The sequence below is a fragment of the Mobula birostris genome, chromosome 2 (assembly GCF_030028105.1).
Source record: "Mobula birostris isolate sMobBir1 chromosome 2, sMobBir1.hap1, whole genome shotgun sequence".
Taxonomy (NCBI): Eukaryota; Metazoa; Chordata; class Chondrichthyes; order Myliobatiformes; family Myliobatidae; genus Mobula; species Mobula birostris.
The window spans coordinates 48,719,818-48,740,344 of NC_092371.1; the positions used below are offsets into that span (position 1 = coordinate 48,719,818).

The window sequence follows — 20,527 nt, forward strand, 5'->3', positions numbered from 1 at the left end:
CAGAAATGGAAATCCAGAAGAGTTCTAAATGCATAGATTTAGTAAAAAAAAACATGAAGAAGTGGGATCTACTATGCATAAAAAAGGGAATTTGCAATAAAGATGGGAAGAGGGTACTTCCAAAGTAATAGTGGACAAAACAGATTGAAAATTAATTGTACAAAACTATTAGAAAAGGTGTTAGAAAACATAATTTGAAGTAGTTAAGTCACCAGAATCAGTTGGGATGCATCCCAGGGTTTTGAGGGAAGTAGGGAAGGAAGGTGCAAGGCTACAGTCCAGAAATATTTAATGCTTTTGGACACAGTGGTGATATTGGAGAAGTGGAAAGCTGTGAACATTTCTTCCTTGTTCAAAAAAGGGAGTGAAGGTAAACCTCAATGATGGGAAAGCTTATAGAAACATTGAACCAAGTCAGGATTAATAGTCACCTGGGGAAAAATAGATTAATTAAGGCAAGCCAACATGGATTTGTTGAAGGCAAATCATATTTAATAGGCTTTTTGATGTAAGTTGATCAGGATAATGCAATGTGCTGTATACGGACTTCCAAAAACGTTTTTTTTAAGACTCACATGACATGTTTATCAGCAAAGTTGAAGTACAAGGCATCAAAGGAACTTTTTTTTTAATAGGCATCTATTAGTCTCATGAGACCATGGACTTGCGCCTTGGAAGGTTTCCAGGGCGCAGGCCTGGGCAAGGTTGTATGGAAAACCGGCAGTTGCCCATGCTGCAAGTCACCCCTCTCCACACCACCGATGTTGTCCAAGAGAAGGGCATTAGGACCCATACAGCTTGGCACCGGTGTCATCGCAGAGCAATGTGTGGTTAAGTGTCTTGCTCAAGGACACACACACTGCCTCAGCCAAGGCTCGAACTAACGACCTTCAGATCACTAGACGAACGCCTTAACCACTTGGCCAAGCGCCAACACCAGAAAAGGAACATAGATAGCATATGCAAGGAATTGGCTAAATAATAGACATCAGATTGTTGTAGTGAATGTTCTCCGGAGGAAGATGAGCAGTAGTGTTTCCCACAGAATCAGCTTAAGACTATCATTTTTAAAAACTATATTAATAATCTAGATTCAGAAGTGAAAACCATGAGGTCTAATTTTAGATGACAGGAAACTTTGCAGAATTGTAAACTGTAATAAGAATGCAATTAAGCTATAGAAGGATATAAACAGATTGCTAAAATGGGCAGGCAGATGACAAATGAGGTTTAATGTCCAGAAATGAGAGACAATGTATTGTAGAAAGAATAATTTCGGGAAATATTGAATAAAGAATACTGTTCCAAAGGGAAGGATGAACATAGGAGCCAGAGAGTTTGGATGAATATCATTGAAAGCAGCGGGGCAGTCTGAGAATACACAATTCTGGGTTTTATCAATAGATGCATGTATTATAAAAGTACTGTAAATGTTTTTCTGAGCTTTATAATACAGTAGTCTGGCCCCTACTGGTATATTATGTTCATTTCTGATCACCATATTGTAGGTTGGATGTGGAGGCATTGGAGAGTATTCAAAGAACTATGAGAATAGTTTCTGGGATGAGAAATTACAATTAGATTTGGTGAAACAGCTTACTTTGGAGGGAAGGTATATGAGAGAAGTATATAAAATGATGAAAGGTCTGGACTGAGTGAATGATGGGAGGCTGTTGCCATTTGGTGGAGTGGTAGGCAACTGAAAATCACAGGTAAAAAGTGAAAGAGAAGAGAATTAATAAAGATACAAAGGAAAACATTTTACATTGGAAAATGTCTGTAGGTATGGTGGAGGTGGGTTCCATAGTGGAAATGAATAAATATGGTGGAGAAAATTTGCAAGGCTATGAAGAAGAGGTAAGTGGGTGAAACAAGAGGGGTGCTGTGGTAGACAGCCAGTGCAGGCACAATGAGCTGAATGACTTCCTTCTGTGTTGTAAACATTATATGATTAATACTTTTATTCAACACACACAAATGCTGGAGGAACTCAGCATGACAGGCTATGGAAGGGAATAAACTGTTTACATTTTGGGCTATGATCCTTCAAGGAAGGGGAAAAAGCCAGAATAAGAAGAGGGGAAGGAGTAAAATTGACAGGTGATAGGTGAAACTAGGTGAGGGGAAATGAAGTAAGAAGCTGGGAGGTGATAGGTGGTAGAGGTAAAGGGCTGAAGAAGTGGGAATCTGATAAGGCCAGACCGTAGACTATGAAAGAAAAGGAAGGAGGAGGGGCACCTTCATTCCGTCCGCCACAAAAGATAGGATTTTGTGGTGGTTACCAATTTCAACTTCCCATTCCCATTCTGACATGTTGGTCCATGCATCCTCTACCATCATGATGAGGCAATACTCAGACTGGAGGAACAACACCTCATATTCTGTCTGGGTAGCCTCCAACCGATAGAATGAACATTGAATTTTGCGAATTTCCAGTATTTCTCCCTTCCATCCTCCTTCTCTCTTTTCCCATTCCCCATTCTGGTTATCCTCTCACTTCTCCTCATCTGCCCCTCACTTCTCTCTGGTGCCCCTCCTCCTTTCATTTCTTCCATGGTCTACAGTCCTCCCTATCAGATTCTCTCTTCTTCAGCCCTTAAAGCTGAATACAGCTGTACTATTGTTAGAGTTAAAGCATAGGATCCTTCTACTCTTCTCAGCTTTGTTACTCCACCAAAATCATTACACAATATCTTGTCAAATGTTATTTCCAGACAAACAGAATATATTGAATTTTGTGTCTCCATTAGTCAATTCATCTCGGGAGAAATTAACCTCTGGGTTCCTACGTCCATCTCTACCAATTCCTTTCGAGTGTTTCACTGAATTACCAGTGCCAGAAAAAAAAAAATTATCCAAAATAGGAAATCCATTTTTAGCTCTCATCGTTATTATTTGAGTTACTCTTTAGAATAAAATAAACAATTTGTTGTCATAAGGCAATATTTTTATCAGGGATTCTCAGGGTGGCACATTTCTGCAATACTCACATCACTGCTTCACAAAGCCTATACAAAGCCCACAGGCTGGTGAGCAGTGGTGGGGAAGTTACTGAAGCAAATTCTGAGGGGTAGGATCTAGCCACATTTATATAAACAATATCTGATTGGGAGTCAGTATGGCTTTGAGTGTGGAAAGTTGTGTTTCATGGAACTTTTAGTGTTTTTGAAAAGTTAACCAAACATGTAGATGCGGGTATGATAGTGAATGTCACCTATATGTATTTTTACTGAGGCCTTTGTAAAGGTCCCGCATGCAAGGCTAGTTTGGAAAGTTAGGTACCATGGAGTCCAGGAAGATCTAGTTGGATTCAAATTTGACTCAGAGATGGGAAGCAGAGGATGATGGTTGAAGGTTATTTCCTCAAATAGAGTCGATGTTGTTACCCTTGTTATTCATTATTTATACAAGTGATTCGGATGCCAAACACAATGCTGTAGATGCCACAAAATTGAGAGTTGTTGCTAACAGTATAGAAGGTTATTATAGATGACAGGTGGATTTATTTGTGAAAATGGGCCGAGGAGTGACGGCAGGGGTGCAGTGCTGCTGGAGCTCACCGAAGCACCACTCCGGCACCTCTGTAAAAAAAAGTCAAAATAAACAAGAGGAGGATTTAACAGTGGTTGCACATTAAATAGAGGGAATTTTACCGAAGCGGGGGTTGGGGAGAGGGAGTGGTGGCTGGTGTGGAAATACCACTAATAACATTAGGATATTTGATTGTTTTTGGTGAAATCCTGGAGTTGTGACTGTTTTTTATTTTGATATTTGTGAAATTCGTCCTCGCTCGACTCATTGTTTTCTCAGCATACCCTGCCGTAGCCTCCCGCCATTTCACAGATCCTCAGGCTCTCTTCAGCACTTGTTATTAGTAAGGCTGCATCTGTGGTGGTCCATGAATTACTCACTGATACAAAAGTAAATTTTTCTCACTAACAACCCCATGGCTTCTAAGCAAACAACGTTAACTTCTTTCTTTCGTAGACAAGCTGAGGAGTGTAAAAAGAATAGCGTACAAGAGACTGATAACAGTAAAAGTGACAAAAACTGTGCTTCGCCTGCTTCTAGTTCAAATTTCCTAACTGGGTCCAAATACAGTTCTGAAAGTAATGGTCCTTTGAAGTCAGGCTTGTATCCCTGTTCAGATGTTTGGACTGAAGAAATGTGGAAGAAAAAGAAGGAAACTTATCCCTGGTTAGACTTCAAGGATGATAAACTTGGGTATAAAGTATGTGCAACTACAAACAAAAGCAATCTGACACTTTTCACTTCTAAGGGTTTGAGGCTGTCAAATGAATGGCAGATGTACCAAGTATCCTATTCTGGAGCTGATCGAAGTACACGCTTGAAGTCTCTCAGAAAAAAAATTGTTGATCACAAACTATCAAAAGCTCACACTGCTGCTCTAAGTGTTGAAATTATAGCTAGTGAGGATGCTCTTGGAAAATTATGTGACATCATGAATGTTTCACATCTAAAGGGAACTTGTTCAATTTTTCGTTCTGCGTATTATTTAGCTCAGAATGACAGACCATTCTCTGATCACTTTGGCTTAATGGAACTCAAAAAAAATAATGGTGTTGACATTGGAATTGGACTGAATTCCCACACTAGTGCTACAGAGATAATTAATCACCTAGCCATTAATATGAAAAAGAAAATTTGCCAGCATATCAAGCAGATAAATGGCAAATTTTCTGTTCTCATTGATGAATCAACAAGCCTGAGCATTAAGACCACCCTAATCGTTTATTTGAAATGTGAAAGTGATAAGGAAGGTGATCCCCATTTTATGTTTTTAGATCTAATTGAACTGCCTGATCAGAAAGTTGCAACTATTGCTAAGCATCTATTGAGCTGTCTCAATAACCATGGGTTTGATGACTCTTACTTGAAACAGAACCTTGTAGCATTTGCTAGTGATGGGACGAGCATAATGCTTGGTGTCAAATCTGGTGTTGCTACAATTCTCAAGGAATATTACCCTGATGTGATAATTTGGCACTGTCTTAGTCACAGATTAGAACATGCAGTAGGTGATTCAGTGAGAGAAGTTCACGGAATAAATCATTTTCAATCATTTATGGACAAATTGTACTTTGTTTACAGTAGATCACCTCTAAATCAAAAGGAACTGTCTGAATGTGCCTCTCAACCAGAACAACAAATTTGCAAAATAGGCCGTGTTCTCGGCACCAGGTGGGTAGCTAGCTTGTTTCGAATAGTTTCAGCAGTGTGACAAAATTATGAAGCACTGTGTTTTCATTTTGAAAAAGCAATAAAGGATGAAACAAGATCTGGGAGTGACAGAAAAATCTATGAAGTTCTGTTGAAAAGACTCTTTTCAGAACAGTTTCTATTGGACTTGGTATGACATGTTGCATGAACTTGGTTTACTGTCAGAGTGTTTACAGGAATGCACTACTACGATTGTTGATGCAGACAAACTGATCCAATGCAGCATAAGATCACCGCATGGACTGAAAGAGCAACCTGGTACAAAAACTCTAGAAGCTCAAGAGGCAGTTGAAAAGGGGAAGTTTAGAGAAATTACTTTAACAAGCAACAACAAAGTTTTCTCTATTAGTTATCTACAGTTTCTTACTAGTCTTATAAACAATGTGCAGCACTGTATGTTCACGGCAACATCCTTGAAAGGTCCTCAAACTTCTAAACCTCAAAGTATGTATAAATCCCTGCTAAATGAAATGCGTGTCCTTGATAAAGATAACTGGCCTGATGAAATACTGCATAATTATGGAGAAACTGCAATGTCATCTGTCTGTAAGGGGTTTAAGCTCTCTTCTTCCACTGTAATAAATGCCTTCAGAGATAATGTGGAGGATTGTGGACGCTGCATCCCCCAAGATTTACGCCCATTACTGAGCTGTTCACAAGTTATTCCTATTAGTACTGCTGAGTACTGTGACATATATATGTCACACCTAATTTGCGTACCTGCTCATTACACGAATGGGGCAAGGAAGTTGCCCAGTACATGAAATGAGCAGGTACACAAATTGGATGTGACATACGAGGGGTGATTAATAAGTTCGTGGCCTAAGGTGGAAGGAGTCAATTTTAGAAAACCTAGCAATTTTCAATATCTGAAACACAAAAGTTATGAACTTCAAATTTTCTGCATAATCACTCAAAGAATTGAACTGCACGTAACGTGAGCTGTATAACCTTCGGCCACGAACTTATCAATCACCCCTCGTATATAGAGAGAGGATATAGGAAATGGCAAGCATTTTGTCAGCTCCGGCACATAAAAAATTAGCACTGCACCCCTGAGTGACGGTGACCTTAATGAAGGGTCTCGGCCTGAAATATCAAATGTTTATTCCGCTCCACAGACACCGCCTGACTTGCTGAGCAACTGCAGCAGTCTAGCAGCGTTGCTGCAAACGTATTTTTCTTTAAGAGGGCGGATCCTTTAGCTTCGCCTCAGGAGAACAGGCCAATGGAGTTGGAAGGTGTGTCCGGAAGGGGTGGGAGTTGATGAAGATGTCGCTGGATGGCTGTGTGCAATTCCTGCTCCGCTTTCACCACTCATGGCTGCGCCGGTATCTGGCTCTTCTGCTCGCTGCCATCACTCTGGGGGGCTCGATACTCAAAGCCACGCAGGTCCTGCCTGAATCTTACTTTTCCAATCGACGCAACGCGCTCAACGTGTGAGTATTGAAGGACCCGGGGTGATCCAGTGCAGCAAACCGGGAGCGGGATCGGGCGTGCTGCAACCCGGGGAGTATGGGGAGGGGGGACTCGGCGTCCCGCAGCCCGGGGAGTGGGGTTGGGAGGAATCCTGGTACAGGGTTTATTAGGCACTGTAGTGTTAGGAGTGTATTCCATGTATGGAGGTGGAGCAGACCGCATTGCTAACGTTAAGGACAGGCAGAACAAGCTTGAATCATGTCCCAGATTCGAATGACTCAATTTGCTTTTAGATTTTGTTCCGTATCATTTTAATGTTGCTCTACAAGTTTCCACCTGCTCCAGATTCAGTCGTTGGAAAAGGGTATCTGCCCACTGTGATTTGAAAGCCGCCTAATGAATACTGACTGGAGCATACGGGCCGTTTCAATAACTGGTTGGCACCTGCTGAAAGGTCATCCTCTGTAAGCTTGGTGAGAACACCATACATCATCCTTCTTGGAATGAAAAGACTGCTAAGGAAGGCTTGTCGGCTTGCACAAGCAATTGTGTTTACTTTGCCCCGAAATATTATGTGGAGGATTGTGATTTTCTTCATATTTCTTCTGAAACTTCATTGTAATAAAATCCTGATTACTGCAATCACTCAACGGCCATTGTGAGGCTGTACATAAAGTATTGTGTAGAGTTTGGTCTTTACCTAAAAGAAAAGATATATTTGTCATAGAGCACATATAGTGAAGTCTTACCTGGCTGGTTCCAGGTCTTCTGAATAAGGAGAGTTTGAGTTGACTAGGACTGTATTTCCAGAGTTTAGTTGAATGGGGAAAGGTTTCCTTGAAATTTATACATTATTTGAGTTTGGTGAATGCAGGGAGGATATTTTATCTGGCTGATAACCTTGCCATGGAAGTATTCTCCGGGTTTTCACTAAATTGACCGTGATTGGTGGTCATGATCTCAGTATAAAGGGTAGGACGTTTTGACTGAAATGGATGGCAATGTCTTCACTTGGATGGTGCTAAGACTTCGTAGTTGCCAAGAGGGTCATAAAGTAAAAGTAAAGTAAATTTGTTGTCAAGGTACATGCATGTCACCATATACAACCCTGAGATTCATTTTCTTGTGGGCATATTGAATAAATCCATAGAACAATAACTATAACACAATCATTGAAAGACTACACCAACTTGGGTGTTCAATCACTGTGCAAAAGCCAACAAACCATAAATACAAAAAGAAAGGGGAGGAGGGAGAGAATTAATATTAATTATATAAACAATATATAGCAAGAAGATGAGCTGAAGAGTCCTTTAAAGTGAGACCATTGGTTATGGGAACATTTCAGTGATAGGACAAGTGAAGTTATCCCCCTTAGTTCAAGAGCCTGGTGGTTGAGGGGTAATAACTGTTCCTGAACCTGGTAGTGTGGGTCGTGATGTTCCTGTAACAACTTACGGATGGCAGCAGTGAGTAGAGAGCATGGCCTGGATGGTGGGGGTCACTAATGATGGATGCTGCTTTTCTGCAACAGTGTTTCACGTAGATGTGCTCAGTGGTGGGGAGGAACTGGGCTGTAGTCACTGTTTTCTGTTGGATTTTCTGTTCAAGGGTGTTGATGTTTCCATACCAGGTAGTAATACAGGCAGTCAATGTACTCTCCACCACATATCTATAGATCTTTATCAAAGTTTTAGATGTCATGCTGAATCTTCGTAAACTCCTAAGAAAGTAGAGGTTCTGCGGTGTTTTCTTCTTAATTACATTTGCGTATGAGCTGGGTCCAGAACCAGAACAGATTCGTTGAAGTAATAACACCAAGGAATTTAAAGGCTGACCCTCCACCTCTTAATTCTCCAATGAGGACTGGTTCATGGACCTCTGGTTTCCGTCTCCAGAGGTGTCTGAGCGACTGGCATCCAGTCGCACTCACCTCAATAATAAGCAAATGCTTTGAGACGCTGGTCAAGGAATTCATCTGCAGCTTGCTACAGTTCAGCATTCAACACTATAGTTCCATCCAGGCTTGACAAGAAGCTAAGACCTTGCCTTATGCAGCTGGATCCTGCACTTCCTGTCAAGTCGCCAGCAGGTTGTAAGAGTGGGCTCTCTCACCTCTACCCCTTTGGCTGTGAATACAGGAGCCCCTCCAGGCTGCATACTCCCCCCCTCCTTTACTCCCTGTATACCCATGACTGTATCCCCACCCACAGCTCCAATCTGCTAATTAAATTTGCCGATGACACTAAAATGATTGGCCTTATCTCAAACAATAACGAGATGGCCTACAGGGGAGAAGTCATCTCTCTGATACAGTAGTCAAGAAAACAACCTCTCTCTCAATGTTGTAAAAATAAAGGAGCTGGTTGTGGATTACAGGAGGAATGGAAATGGGCTAACCCCTATTTACATCAATGGATCTGGGGTTGAGAGGGTAAACAGATTTAAGTTCCTCGGCATCCACATCACCGAGGACCTCACGTGGTCTGCACACACTAGCTGTGTGGTGAAAAAGGCACAATAGGGCCTCTTTCACCTCAGACGGTTGAGGAAGTTTGGTATGGGACACCAAATCTTAAGAACTTTCTACAGGGGCACAATTGAGAGCATCCTGACTGGCTGCATCACTGCCTAGTATGGGAACTGTATCTCCCTTAATCACAGAACTCTGCAGAGAGTGGTGCAGACAGCCCAGCGCATCTGTAGTTGTGAACTTCCCATGATTCAGGATATTTACAAGGACAGGTGTGTAAAAAGGGCCCAAAGGATCATAGGGGACTCAAGACACCCCAACCACAATCTATTCTAGCTACTACCATCCGGGAAGCGGTACTGCAGCATAAAAGCCAGGACCAACAGGCTCCGGGACAGCTTCTTCCACCAGGCCATCAGACTGATGAAATGCTGATTTGAGTGTACTGTATATTACGTTGACTGGTCTATTTATTATAAATTATTACAAATTGCTATGATTGCAGATGGCACATTTAGATGGAGATGTAACATAAAGATTTTTACTCCTCATGTATGTGAAGGGTGTAAGAAATAAAGTCAAGTCAATTCAATTCAATTCAAGTCAATAATCAGCTCCTTGGTCTTGCTGACATTGAGTAAGTGGTTGTTGTTATGGCACCACTCAGCCGGAGTTTTAATCTACTCCTGTATGCTGATTCATCAGCACCTTTGATTTGGCCAACAACAGTGGTTGTTTGCATCAGTAAACTTGAATATGGCATTGGAGCTGTGCTTAGCCACACGGTTGTAAGCATAAAGCAAGAAGAGCTGGGGGCTAAGCACATAGCCTTGCAGTGCATCTGTGATGATGGAGATCATAGAGGAAATGATGTTACCAATCTGAATCGACCGGGGTCTGCAAGTGAGGAAATCAAGAATCCAGTTGCAAAAGGAGGTACTGAAGCCAAGTTCTTTGAGCTAATTGATTAGATTTGAGGGAATAATGGTGCTGAATGCTGATCTGTGGTCAATAAAGAGCATTTAGATGTATGAGCATTGAGTGGAGAGCCAATGAGATGGAATCTGCTGTGGATGTGTTGCTCTGGTAGGCAAATCGGAGCAGATCTGGGTCACTTCTCAAGCAGGGTTTAATAAGTTTCATCATCAGCTTCTCAAAGCACTTCATCACAGTGGACGTAAGTGCTACTGGATGATAGTCATTGAGGCAGCTAACCATGTTCTTAGACACTGTCTTTAAGCAGCCTTCAATTATACCAGTCCATCTGGGTTGGATGCTTTCCATGGGTTCACTGTCCTAAAGGCTGCTTGCACGTTAACCTCAGACTGAAATCACAGGAATATTGAGGGCTGTGGGAGTTTGTGATAGTACCTCCATATTTTGATGGTCAAAGTGAGCATAAAAGGCATTGACGTCATCTGGAAGCTAAGCCTTGCTGTCATCAATCTCTCTTGATCTAACTTTATAAAACATGGTAGTATTTAAGCTCTGCCACAAATGTCGAGCATCCTTCGTTGATTCAAGCTTAGTCCAGAATTGCCACTCTGTCCATGAGATAGCTTTCTTGAGATTGTGCCTGAACCTCTTTTAACTTTCTTGGTCACCAGACCTGAATGCATCTGATCTGGCTCTCAGCAGATTGCAGATCTCATGGTTCATCCAGGGGGCTTCTAACTGAGGAACTCGGCCGAAACGTTGACTGTACCTCTTCCTATAGATGCTGCCTGGCCTGCTGTGTTCTCCAGCATTTTTTGTGTGTGTTGGGGAAGATCTAAATGGTTTTGTGGGGACACACTCATCTACAACTATTTTAATAAAGTCCGTGACAACTATGGTGTATTCATTCAGATCCATAGTCATTCATGAGGCTCCGTCATGGATTAGTGTCTGAATATTAAGGGAATTGAGGAAAATGGGTGGAGCAGGCTGGAGTGTGCTTGTAAAACATGAAAGAGAATATTCATTCAATACAAAGTGCAGGGGGCATGTGAATTTAATTTCTCAGACACAACTTTTTGTTTTCTGTTGGAGCCTAGAAAGACTTTTCCACTAATTGCTGAGATTACACAAACTCAGATAAATGTTTCTTATTTAAGGGTTCACCACCTAATGAATGTGTATAGTTACATAGTTGTATTTGTATGAACAAAAACATCCACTCAGAAAGCACGCACAACCTCCTGCTTTTGTGTTGCATACCTCATTGATAATTCAGCCCTTCTCTGGCACTCCTGCAGCAAAGAAACTATAAAAGCCATCTTATCCTTGCATGGCTTAGTATAGAATCTGTCACTGTGGCATGCTCACAGGGCTGGTGATGGATTGGCTGGAGTGAATGGTGCAGCTGCTTATTACTAAGCTGTGGGGCTCGGATTGCATCCTGTCTGGGCAGTCAGCATAGCTCTTGATGGAAACTGGTAGCAGTTACTCCAGTGGTACAGACAGCCCAGATCCTATGGTTTCTCTATTCGGCTCCTGTTAGATATGATGGAAATTGCCGTGTGCCTCTGTCCTTTTGGTTGTTGGCACAGCTCTTCTCAGCTCAGAAATATTTGTGGTTTTTAAAAAAAAAAGGGCTTGGGTCTTCAAACATCTCAAATATCAAATTTTCATTCATAGGTACATTTAATGTCAGAGAAATGTATACAATACACATCCTGAAATGCTTTTTCTTCGCAACCATCCACGAAAACAGAGGAGTGCCCCAAAGAATGAATGACAGTTAAATGTTAGAACCCCAAAGTCGTCCCCCACACAGCTCCCCTGCCTCCCGCGTGTAATGATCCCCCTCCCCCCACCAGCAAAAAAAAAGCATCAGCACCCACCACCAAGGACTCAAGCATGCAGCAAAGCAACAGCAAAGACACAGACTTGCAGTACCCCAAAGACTACTTGTTCACCCAATATTCAACATACCATAGGCCCTCTCTCCCCCTCTCAAGGGAGAAAGAGGTGTCTCCGTTTCACAGTGAGAGTGGAGACATAACAAACAACTCACTGGTTTACGATGTTAAAAGTCTGTTGCGTCGCTTTTTCTGAGCTCTGTGCCCAAAGATCTCGGGCCTAGCCGCACGCTTATGGAAGTAGAGCATTGGGCTAAGCACACATCCTTGAGGATGATTGTCAGCAAGGAGATGTTATTTCTGATCTGCACGGACTGGCCCCCGGTGAGGAAATCAAGGTTCCGGTTGCAGAGGGAGGTACATAAGCACAGGTTTTGAAGCTTGGTGATTAGTACTGAGGGTTGATGGTGTTGGATGTTGAACAGTGGTTAATAAACTGCAGCCTAGCATAAGTATTGCTGTGGTCCAAGGCCAAGCGGAGAGCCAGTGGGATTGCATCCATTGTGAACCTGTCGTGCTGGTAGACAAATTGCAGTGGGTCCAGGTCCTTGCACAATCAAGAGTTAATTCTTGCTTTGACCATGACAACAAATAAATGAGAGAGGGAAAGCATTACTGTTGGAAATCAATTGGTTTCGGCTGTTTGTAGCTTGTGCATATGTTTTAAAAAATTTGCTGCTTCAACACATTTGTATTTTGCTGGATGATGAGTCTTGCTTAGGAGTCACCTCAAATCCTGTAGAACGAACAGATCTGAGGTCCTGTGCATGGAAAACCAGGACGATCTTTAACAGGAAGGCAAGTTTAGTGGCAGAGACTTGTCTCCTGCAAATCTTGACAGGTTTTATAACAGTTTTATTTCAGATACATTAACAAATTAGTACAAATATTAAAGAGAGGTTAAAAAATACAAAATAAATAACATGCAGTATCTATTTGGCTAGAATAGGACGGTAGAAATCGTCTTCCCATTGATGTTCTGGAAATCCCTGCATGTGTAGGCTTTGGTGTTGGATCTCCTCTCAGTATCAGGAAGGAGTGAGATGTGCCATTGTTTATCACTCAACTCATCCAGACTTAGACCATAAGATATAGGAGCAGAATTGGGCCATTCAGCCTATCCAGTCTGCTCCGCCATTCCATCATGGCTGATCCCAGATCCCACTCAACCCCACACACCTGCCTTCACACCATATCCTTTGCTCTGACTGATCAGGAGACTATCAACTTCTGACTTAAGTAAAGCTGCGGGCTTGCTGTCACCGCAGTCTGTGGCAGAGCATTCCACGGATTCACTACTCGCTGGCTAAAAAGATTACTCCTTACCTCCATTCTAAAAGGTCACCCTGTAGTTTTGGATACCCCCACCGTAGGAAGCCACCATGCCTAGTTCTTTCAACATTCGGTAGGTTTCAGTGAACTCTTCTAAATTCCAGAGTACAGGCCCAAAGCTGCCAAATGCTCCTCACATGTTAACTCCTTCATTCCCAAAATAATCCTCGTGAATGTCCTCTGCACTTTCTCCAATGTTAACACGTACTTGCTGAGATATGAGGCCCAAAACTGTTGACAATACTCCAAGGGCAGCCTGACTAGTGTCTTACAAAGCCTCAGCATTATCTCCTTGCTTTTGTATTCTACTCACCTTGAAATAGATACCAACATTGCATTTGCCGCCTTTACCACAGACTCAACCTGTAAATTAACCTTCTAGGAGCCTTGCACAAGGACTCTGCACCTCTGATGTTTGAACCTTCTCCCCATTTAGATAATAGTCCGCACTATTGTTCCTTTTACCAAAATGCATTATCGTACATTTCCCAACACTGTTTTCTCTCTGCCACATTTTTGCCTATTATTCCAATTAGTCTAAGTCCTGCTGCAATCACATTGCTTCCTCAGGACTACCAGTCTTCGTATCATCCACAAGCTATGCCACAAAGCTATCAATTCCGTTATCCAAATCATTGACAAACAATGTGAAAAGTAGCAGTTCTGATATTGACCTCCAAGGAGCAGTAGTCACTGGCAGCCAACCAAAAAATGTCCCCGTTATTCCCACTCGCTGCCTCCTGCCTATCAGCCGTTCCTCTATCCATGCCAGTATGTTTCCTGTAACGCCATAGGATTTCATCTTGTTAAGCAGCCTCTTGTGTGGCACCTTAACAGAAGCCTTCTGAAAATCCAAGTAAATGACATCCACTGCCTCTCCTTTGTCAATCCTGCTTGTTAATTCCTTGAAGAACCCTAACAGATTTGTCAGGTGTGATTTCCCTTTACAGAAATCATGCTGACTTTGACTCCTTAGTCTCTGAGTACCCTGAAACCTCACCCTTAATAATAGACTCCCAACATTTTTCCAACCACTGAGGTTAGGCTAACTGGCCTATAACTTCCTTTCTTTTGCCTTCCTCCCTTCTTAAAGAGTAGAGTGACATTTGCAATCTTCCAGTCCTCCGGGACCATGCCAGAGTCAAGTGATTCTTGGAAGATCATGACCAATACATACATTATCTCTTCAGCAACCTCTCTCAGGACTCTGGGATATAGTCCATCTGGTCTGGGTCACTTATCCACCGAATGGCCTTTGAGTTTGCTTAACACTTTTTCCTTTGTAATAGCAATGGCACTCACTCCCACTCCCTGACACTCATGGACCTCTGGCACACTGCTAATGTCTTCCACTGTGAAGACAGATGCAAGGTACTCTTTAAGTTCACCTGCCATTTCCTCGTCCCCCATTACTACATTGCCAGCATTGTTTTCCAGTGGTCTAATTTCAAATCTCATCTCCCATTTACTCTTTATGTAACTGAAAAAAAAACTAATGGCATCCTGCTTTATATCATTGCCTAGTTTGCCCTCATATTTCATCATTTCCCTTCTTATAGTTTTTTTAGTTGCCTTTTGTTGGATTTTAAAAGCTTCCCAATCATCCAACTTTCCATTCACTTTTGCTACCTTGTATGCCTTTCCTTGGGTTTTATGCAGTCCTTTGTTAGCCACGGTGACCTACCCCTCCCATTTGAGAACAACTTCTGTGGGACATATCTATCCTGCACCTTGTGAACTATTCTCAAAAACTTTAGCCACCTCTGCTCTGCCATCATCCCCGCCAGTGTTGTCCTCTAATCTACCTGGGCAAGCTCCTCCATCTCATGCCACTGTAATTCCCTTTATTCCATTGCAATAAGTCGTGTGACTTGTGCTTCTCCCTCTCAAAATGCAGTATGAATTCAATCAGATTATGATCACTCCCTCCTAAGGGTTCCTTTATGTTAAGCTCCCTAATAAGATCTGGGTTATTACACAGCACCCAATATAAAATGGCCTTTCCCCTAGTATGTTCAAGCACACGCTGCTCTTAAAAAGCCATCTTGTAGGCATTCAACAAATTCCCTCTCTTGCGATCTGACATCAACCTGATTTTCCCAATTCCATTGCATATTGAAGTTCCCCATTACAATTGTGACATTACCCTTATTACATGCCTTTTCCGGCTCCCTATGCAATCTCAACACCACATCTTGGCTACTATTTGGAGGCCTGCCATTTGAGAACCATAATGGTTTTTTCACCCTTGCAATTTCTTAACTCCACCCACAAAGTTTCAATGTTCTCTGACCCTATATCACCTTGTTCTAAAGATGTAATTCCATCTCTTATCAACAGAGCCACCTATGCCTTCCTGCCTGTCCTTTGGATACAAAGTATGTAATTTGATGTTAAGCCCCCAACTTTGACCTTCTTTCAGCCATGACTCAGTGATGCAGCAGAAGTTAGGGGAAATTGACATTATTTTGTAGGTAGCTTAAATTATAATAGTTTTCTTAAAAATTAAGTTCTTAAAATCAATAAAATTTTCAGTTGAATTTGCAAATGTTAGGAACCTAAGCCGTTAATTTTACATAGGAGATACAGCACAAAAATGGGTCAGAGTGTCTAGGCAGTCCTTTGTAGCCTTGCTACACATGCCTCCAGTTGAAACCGAATTATTGTTCTTAAAGAATATCTTTACTTTATTGTTGCCAAACAATTGATACTAGAGCATACAATCATCACAGCGATATTTGATTCAGCCCTTTGCGCTCCCTGGAGTACAAATCAATAGTAAATAGTAAAAATTTAAATTATAAATCATAAATAGCAAAAAGAAAAGGGAAAGTAAGGTAGTGCAAAAAACCGAGAGGCAGGTCTGGATATTTGGAGGGTACGGCCCAGAACCGGGTCAGGATCCCTTCAGCAATCTTATCACAGTTGGAAAGAAGCTGTTCCCAAATCTGGCCGTGTGAGTCTTCAAGCTCCTGAGCCTTCGTCTGGAGGGAAGGGGGACAAAAAGTGTGTTGGCTGGGTGTGGTAAGTATCAGCATTAATATTGCTTTCTGTTTATTTTGTAGGTACTTTGTCAAACTGTCATGGGGTTGGACCATGGGCCTGCTTCTTCCTTTTATTTTCACCTCAAACTACTTTGTCCAAAGAGATGTTCTGTTTGCATTACGGCGTATAACTTCATGTGCGGTAGGCACTGTTGTTTGGTTCCTCAGCACAAGGACCTTTCACATTGTTGAAAATTTCACAGGAAAATGCTTTGAATCCCAAAATATGACTGTTCTACAAGAATTTGAAAATAGGCGTGCTTGCAGCAAACAAGGCCATTTATGGATTGGCTTTGACATCTCTGGGCACTCCTTCTTGTTGTCATACTGTGTACTGATGATGATAGAAGAAACAGCAATCATGAATGAACTTCACAAAGTGGAACAAAAGCCGGGAAAGGCTACCTCCACTATCATTAAGTCACTCTTTATTGCTTTAAATGCATTGTGTCTGTTGTGGATTTGGATGTTCTTCTGTACGGCAATATATTTTCATGATCTACCTCAAAAGATTATTGGAACCACTTTTGGACTTTCTGCCTGGTATTTAACATACAAGCTTTGGTATAAGAAATGGTTTTCTCCTGGAATGCCTCCAGAAATTGGGAACAAAAATGAGTAATTAGAATTAAATATGCTAATAATAAAATGTATTCAAACAGTCAGTATTCTCCATACGTGTACCTTAAGTTGTTAATGAACAGTATGAGAGTAGACACCGGGACAAATATGGAATGCCAGTAGAAAATGAAACTAAAATTGCCTTCCACATAAGAAAACTAATAATTAATAAACTAAATATAGGTTTAAAAATTATGTGTTTGGGGCATTTTTGGATTTTTTTTGTTTACTTCATCGTTATGGAAATATTGCTGAGGCAGATTGAATTTCACAAGTTTTTGAAATAGAGTCTGACATAAAAACTAAAATCTATCAGCATGAATTTGATTGCTGGGCCAGGTATTTTAAAGGAAAATATTTTGATGTTTTATCTATTCTTCTCAATATATCTGCATATGTTAATCCAGTTATATAATTAGAGGAATTCTGCTTCCTCTTGCACGAGACGCTGGTTTGTACTCTGGTTCTTCGTTAGATTGTTAGGGTAATATGCACTAAATTGTATCTTTCTGATTTTGCCAGAGTTCATACTGTTAAGCTCTTAATAAAATTGCTTTTCTTGATTTAAAATTATCTATCATTTTATAAATATTCACCTTAAGTAAATATTAACCTTAAGCATTTATATAAAAAAACTGGTCCAATAAGTTAATTTAAAAAAATTCAGGGACGTGTGTTAAATCATTAAAATGTGTATTTTTTTCCAGTATTTTATATGTATTAAATGAAGAATTCTGTATAAAATTTAACAATCTACGCTAAATTATGTGATATAAAAATTGCAAGTGCTTTCTTTACTTGGTTACTGCATGGCCTCTTGAAATCTAAAGGTTGACTTCCAAAAAGTGAATTAAGGATGCTGTTTCACTGAAGCTAAAATAAAGTTTAAGATCTGATTCGTTACATTAAATGCTGCAGGAGGGGGCTTTTTGGCCCATCATCATTGCCAGGCCCCAGAGGAAGAATTTTATTAGTCTTGTAACTTTATAACTCGTTATTTCTCTCATGTACTAAGAGCTTGTTAAGAACAATTAGTTAATTGCCAGCACATATGAAAGGAAACCAATGTAGTCAGAGTGAGAAGATGCAAACTCTCTACAGATAGTACTCGAGGTGAGGATTGAACTTGGATTCCTGGAATTGTCAGCTATCAGCATTAACTGGTGTAACACCACTTTGACATGTCGTAAACCACTTGGTGAAATACTGTTATGGAAATTGTACCTTCAGAAGAAGATGCCATTTATTTTTGGACAACTCCTGTAGCAAGTTTGCATTCCAATGTCTGATGGTGTTCAAAAGTTATCGTTATACTTAAGGTTAATATTTATAAATGTTAAATCTATAAAAATACTGGCTTAGAATTTCCTTGGAGCAGTGAGCTATGTGCTAAACCTACCCTTGAGAAAATCCTCTGCCAAGAATTTCCATTGTGAAGCTGTATTTGACCTGATTAGTGCTGCTGTGGAAACTACAATGCCTTCCAGTAAGTAATCCCACAACTTCAGGATAAACTGTCAGTTAAATCCGTTACGGAAATATTCAAACACTATTTAAAAGTTAAGCACTATAGTATTTTTAAAGAGGTTGGAAATATGGATTTAAACACTCAAGTTTGTTAAGCGCTCAACTCAAAGCAAATTCCTGTCCTTCTGTCCCTTCCACACAGTTGATATCTGATCATCGGCTGATAGGTTGCTCCTGGTTTGAGCAATACCATAACTTGATGAAGAACAGACCATGAGCACGGTAAATAAAAGTTCAAAGTTTCTCGAAAGTCCCACATCTCACGCAGACGGGAGAAGGAAGAAAAATCTCCCTGCCATGCCCGACCACGGTCCGACTCTTTAGTCTCCGAAAACTTCGAGCCTCAGACCAGCCCTCCGGCACCGAGCACCATCTCTGCTGAGCGCTTCGACCCCAGCCCTGGCCACCAGCAGCAGGCAAAGCCGAGGATTTTGGGGCCTTCTCTCCGGAGATTCTTGATCACACAGTAGCAGCGGCAGCGAACCGGGCATTTCAGAAATTTCTCCAGATGTTCCTCCGTGCTTCTCATGTCTGCCTCCATCAAATCAGGATTGTGCACGGTACCCTATTTAACAAATACGATATAATCTTACCGGACAGGCTGCGTAGCACCGCCATCTTCTCCTGCCATAACTGCCAGGAAACTGCAGAAGAGTTAGTGCTTGATGACTGAACTATATGAGGAGTTATTGTTAGAATGCAATGGGATGATGGCAGCAAGCCCCTAAAGGGAGGTTGAAGTCATCTGCATTAGTGTATCAGTACCTGTGAGTCCTGAACTTCATGACAGTCAACTGGGGAAATTGCTGTAGTTTCTTGTAAAGTTGCTGTGTTTTCAAAGGAAAGTGTAGGTGTAGGTGTGGTCCTTTTTTAATGATTGATATGCTGAAAGCAAATTCAGGAAGGTACATCTATACAATATACGGTGCATATAATAGTTTTGAAAAAAGATTGTATGTTTTCAGTTCATGACAGTGCCATGGCGAACTTTGAGGAATCTTGTATTGGAATTACGTTTTAAGGTGGAAATGCAATATTACTATTTTTTCGCTTTCTTTTAACTGCTTTTCTATTAGTTATCCAAATAGCTTGGTCTTGTACTAGTGTTTATTTGATTTGTAGTTTTGTCATTGTTTTGAATGAAATGTAAGTTCTTTTATTGAGATGTACGCTGATCCTGTTGTTAAAAGTTGGAAAGATGATGCTGTTTCAGCCATATATTAAACTCAAACATATTAAGTGAAATGAAGTGAGTATAATTGTATGAGAATTTGACATAACTTTTTATTATGTGAATAATGTTTAAAATCTTAAATTTTTTTGCAAATGAAAATGACTGAAATGGAACATTATGCCATGTCCTGTTTAGACTACTTGTTATATCCAGAGGAAGTCTTTGATCCATCAGTTTGCAATAGAAAACACATGATAAACAGCATGTAATTGTAATAGCTTTGTATGTTCAATTTACAGTTTCTAAATATAATTAAAATTTTAAATTATATTGTGTTCTGTGTTGCCTTTTTCAGTTCAATTGAAAAGAGTTCAAATACCATTTGGGATCTCTTTCAACCAAGAATTCCAATTTCTTGTCTTGTACATACCCGACTACTTCCACCCATCGCACTTTTAAACTACATATTTGGCCAAGCTTTCAGTTACTCAGTCTAATATCTCTTCTTTTCTCTCTGTTAATATTTTGACTTGGTTGCTGTAAGCATGCCTTTTGATATTTTTCTATGTTATCAATTTTATCTAAAGATATTGTTGGGCAGCTGAAACTAAGTTCTAAATCATGTAAACAATTTTCAAATGAGGCTCCCATTAAAAAGAAAATTATGCTGCATAAGCTTTTATAGGTGTGATAAATGGAAAAAAATAGAATAATCCAAAAACAAAATTCTACAGGTGTTGCAAATCTGAGATACTCAGCAGGTCAAGCAGCATCTGTGTAGATAGGAAATACAGTTAATGTTTCAAGTCATTGACTTTCATAAGTTCTTTTTATTTCAGAATTAATGGTGTTG

At 40.7% G+C, this 20,527-nt stretch overlaps 1 protein-coding gene across 1 annotated transcript; it reads left to right on the plus strand.

The window, feature by feature from the left end:
* The first annotated feature begins 6,507 nt into the window (after window positions 1–6,507).
* Window positions 6,508–19,947, plus strand: fitm2 (fat storage inducing transmembrane protein 2). The gene is made up of 2 exons (XM_072276916.1): window positions 6,508–6,680; window positions 16,374–19,947. Exons 1-2 carry the CDS (start codon window positions 6,508–6,510, stop codon window positions 16,972–16,974), a joined length of 774 nt encoding a protein of 257 aa, XP_072133017.1. The 3' UTR covers window positions 16,975–19,947.
* Window positions 19,948–20,527: the final 580 nt, after the last annotated feature.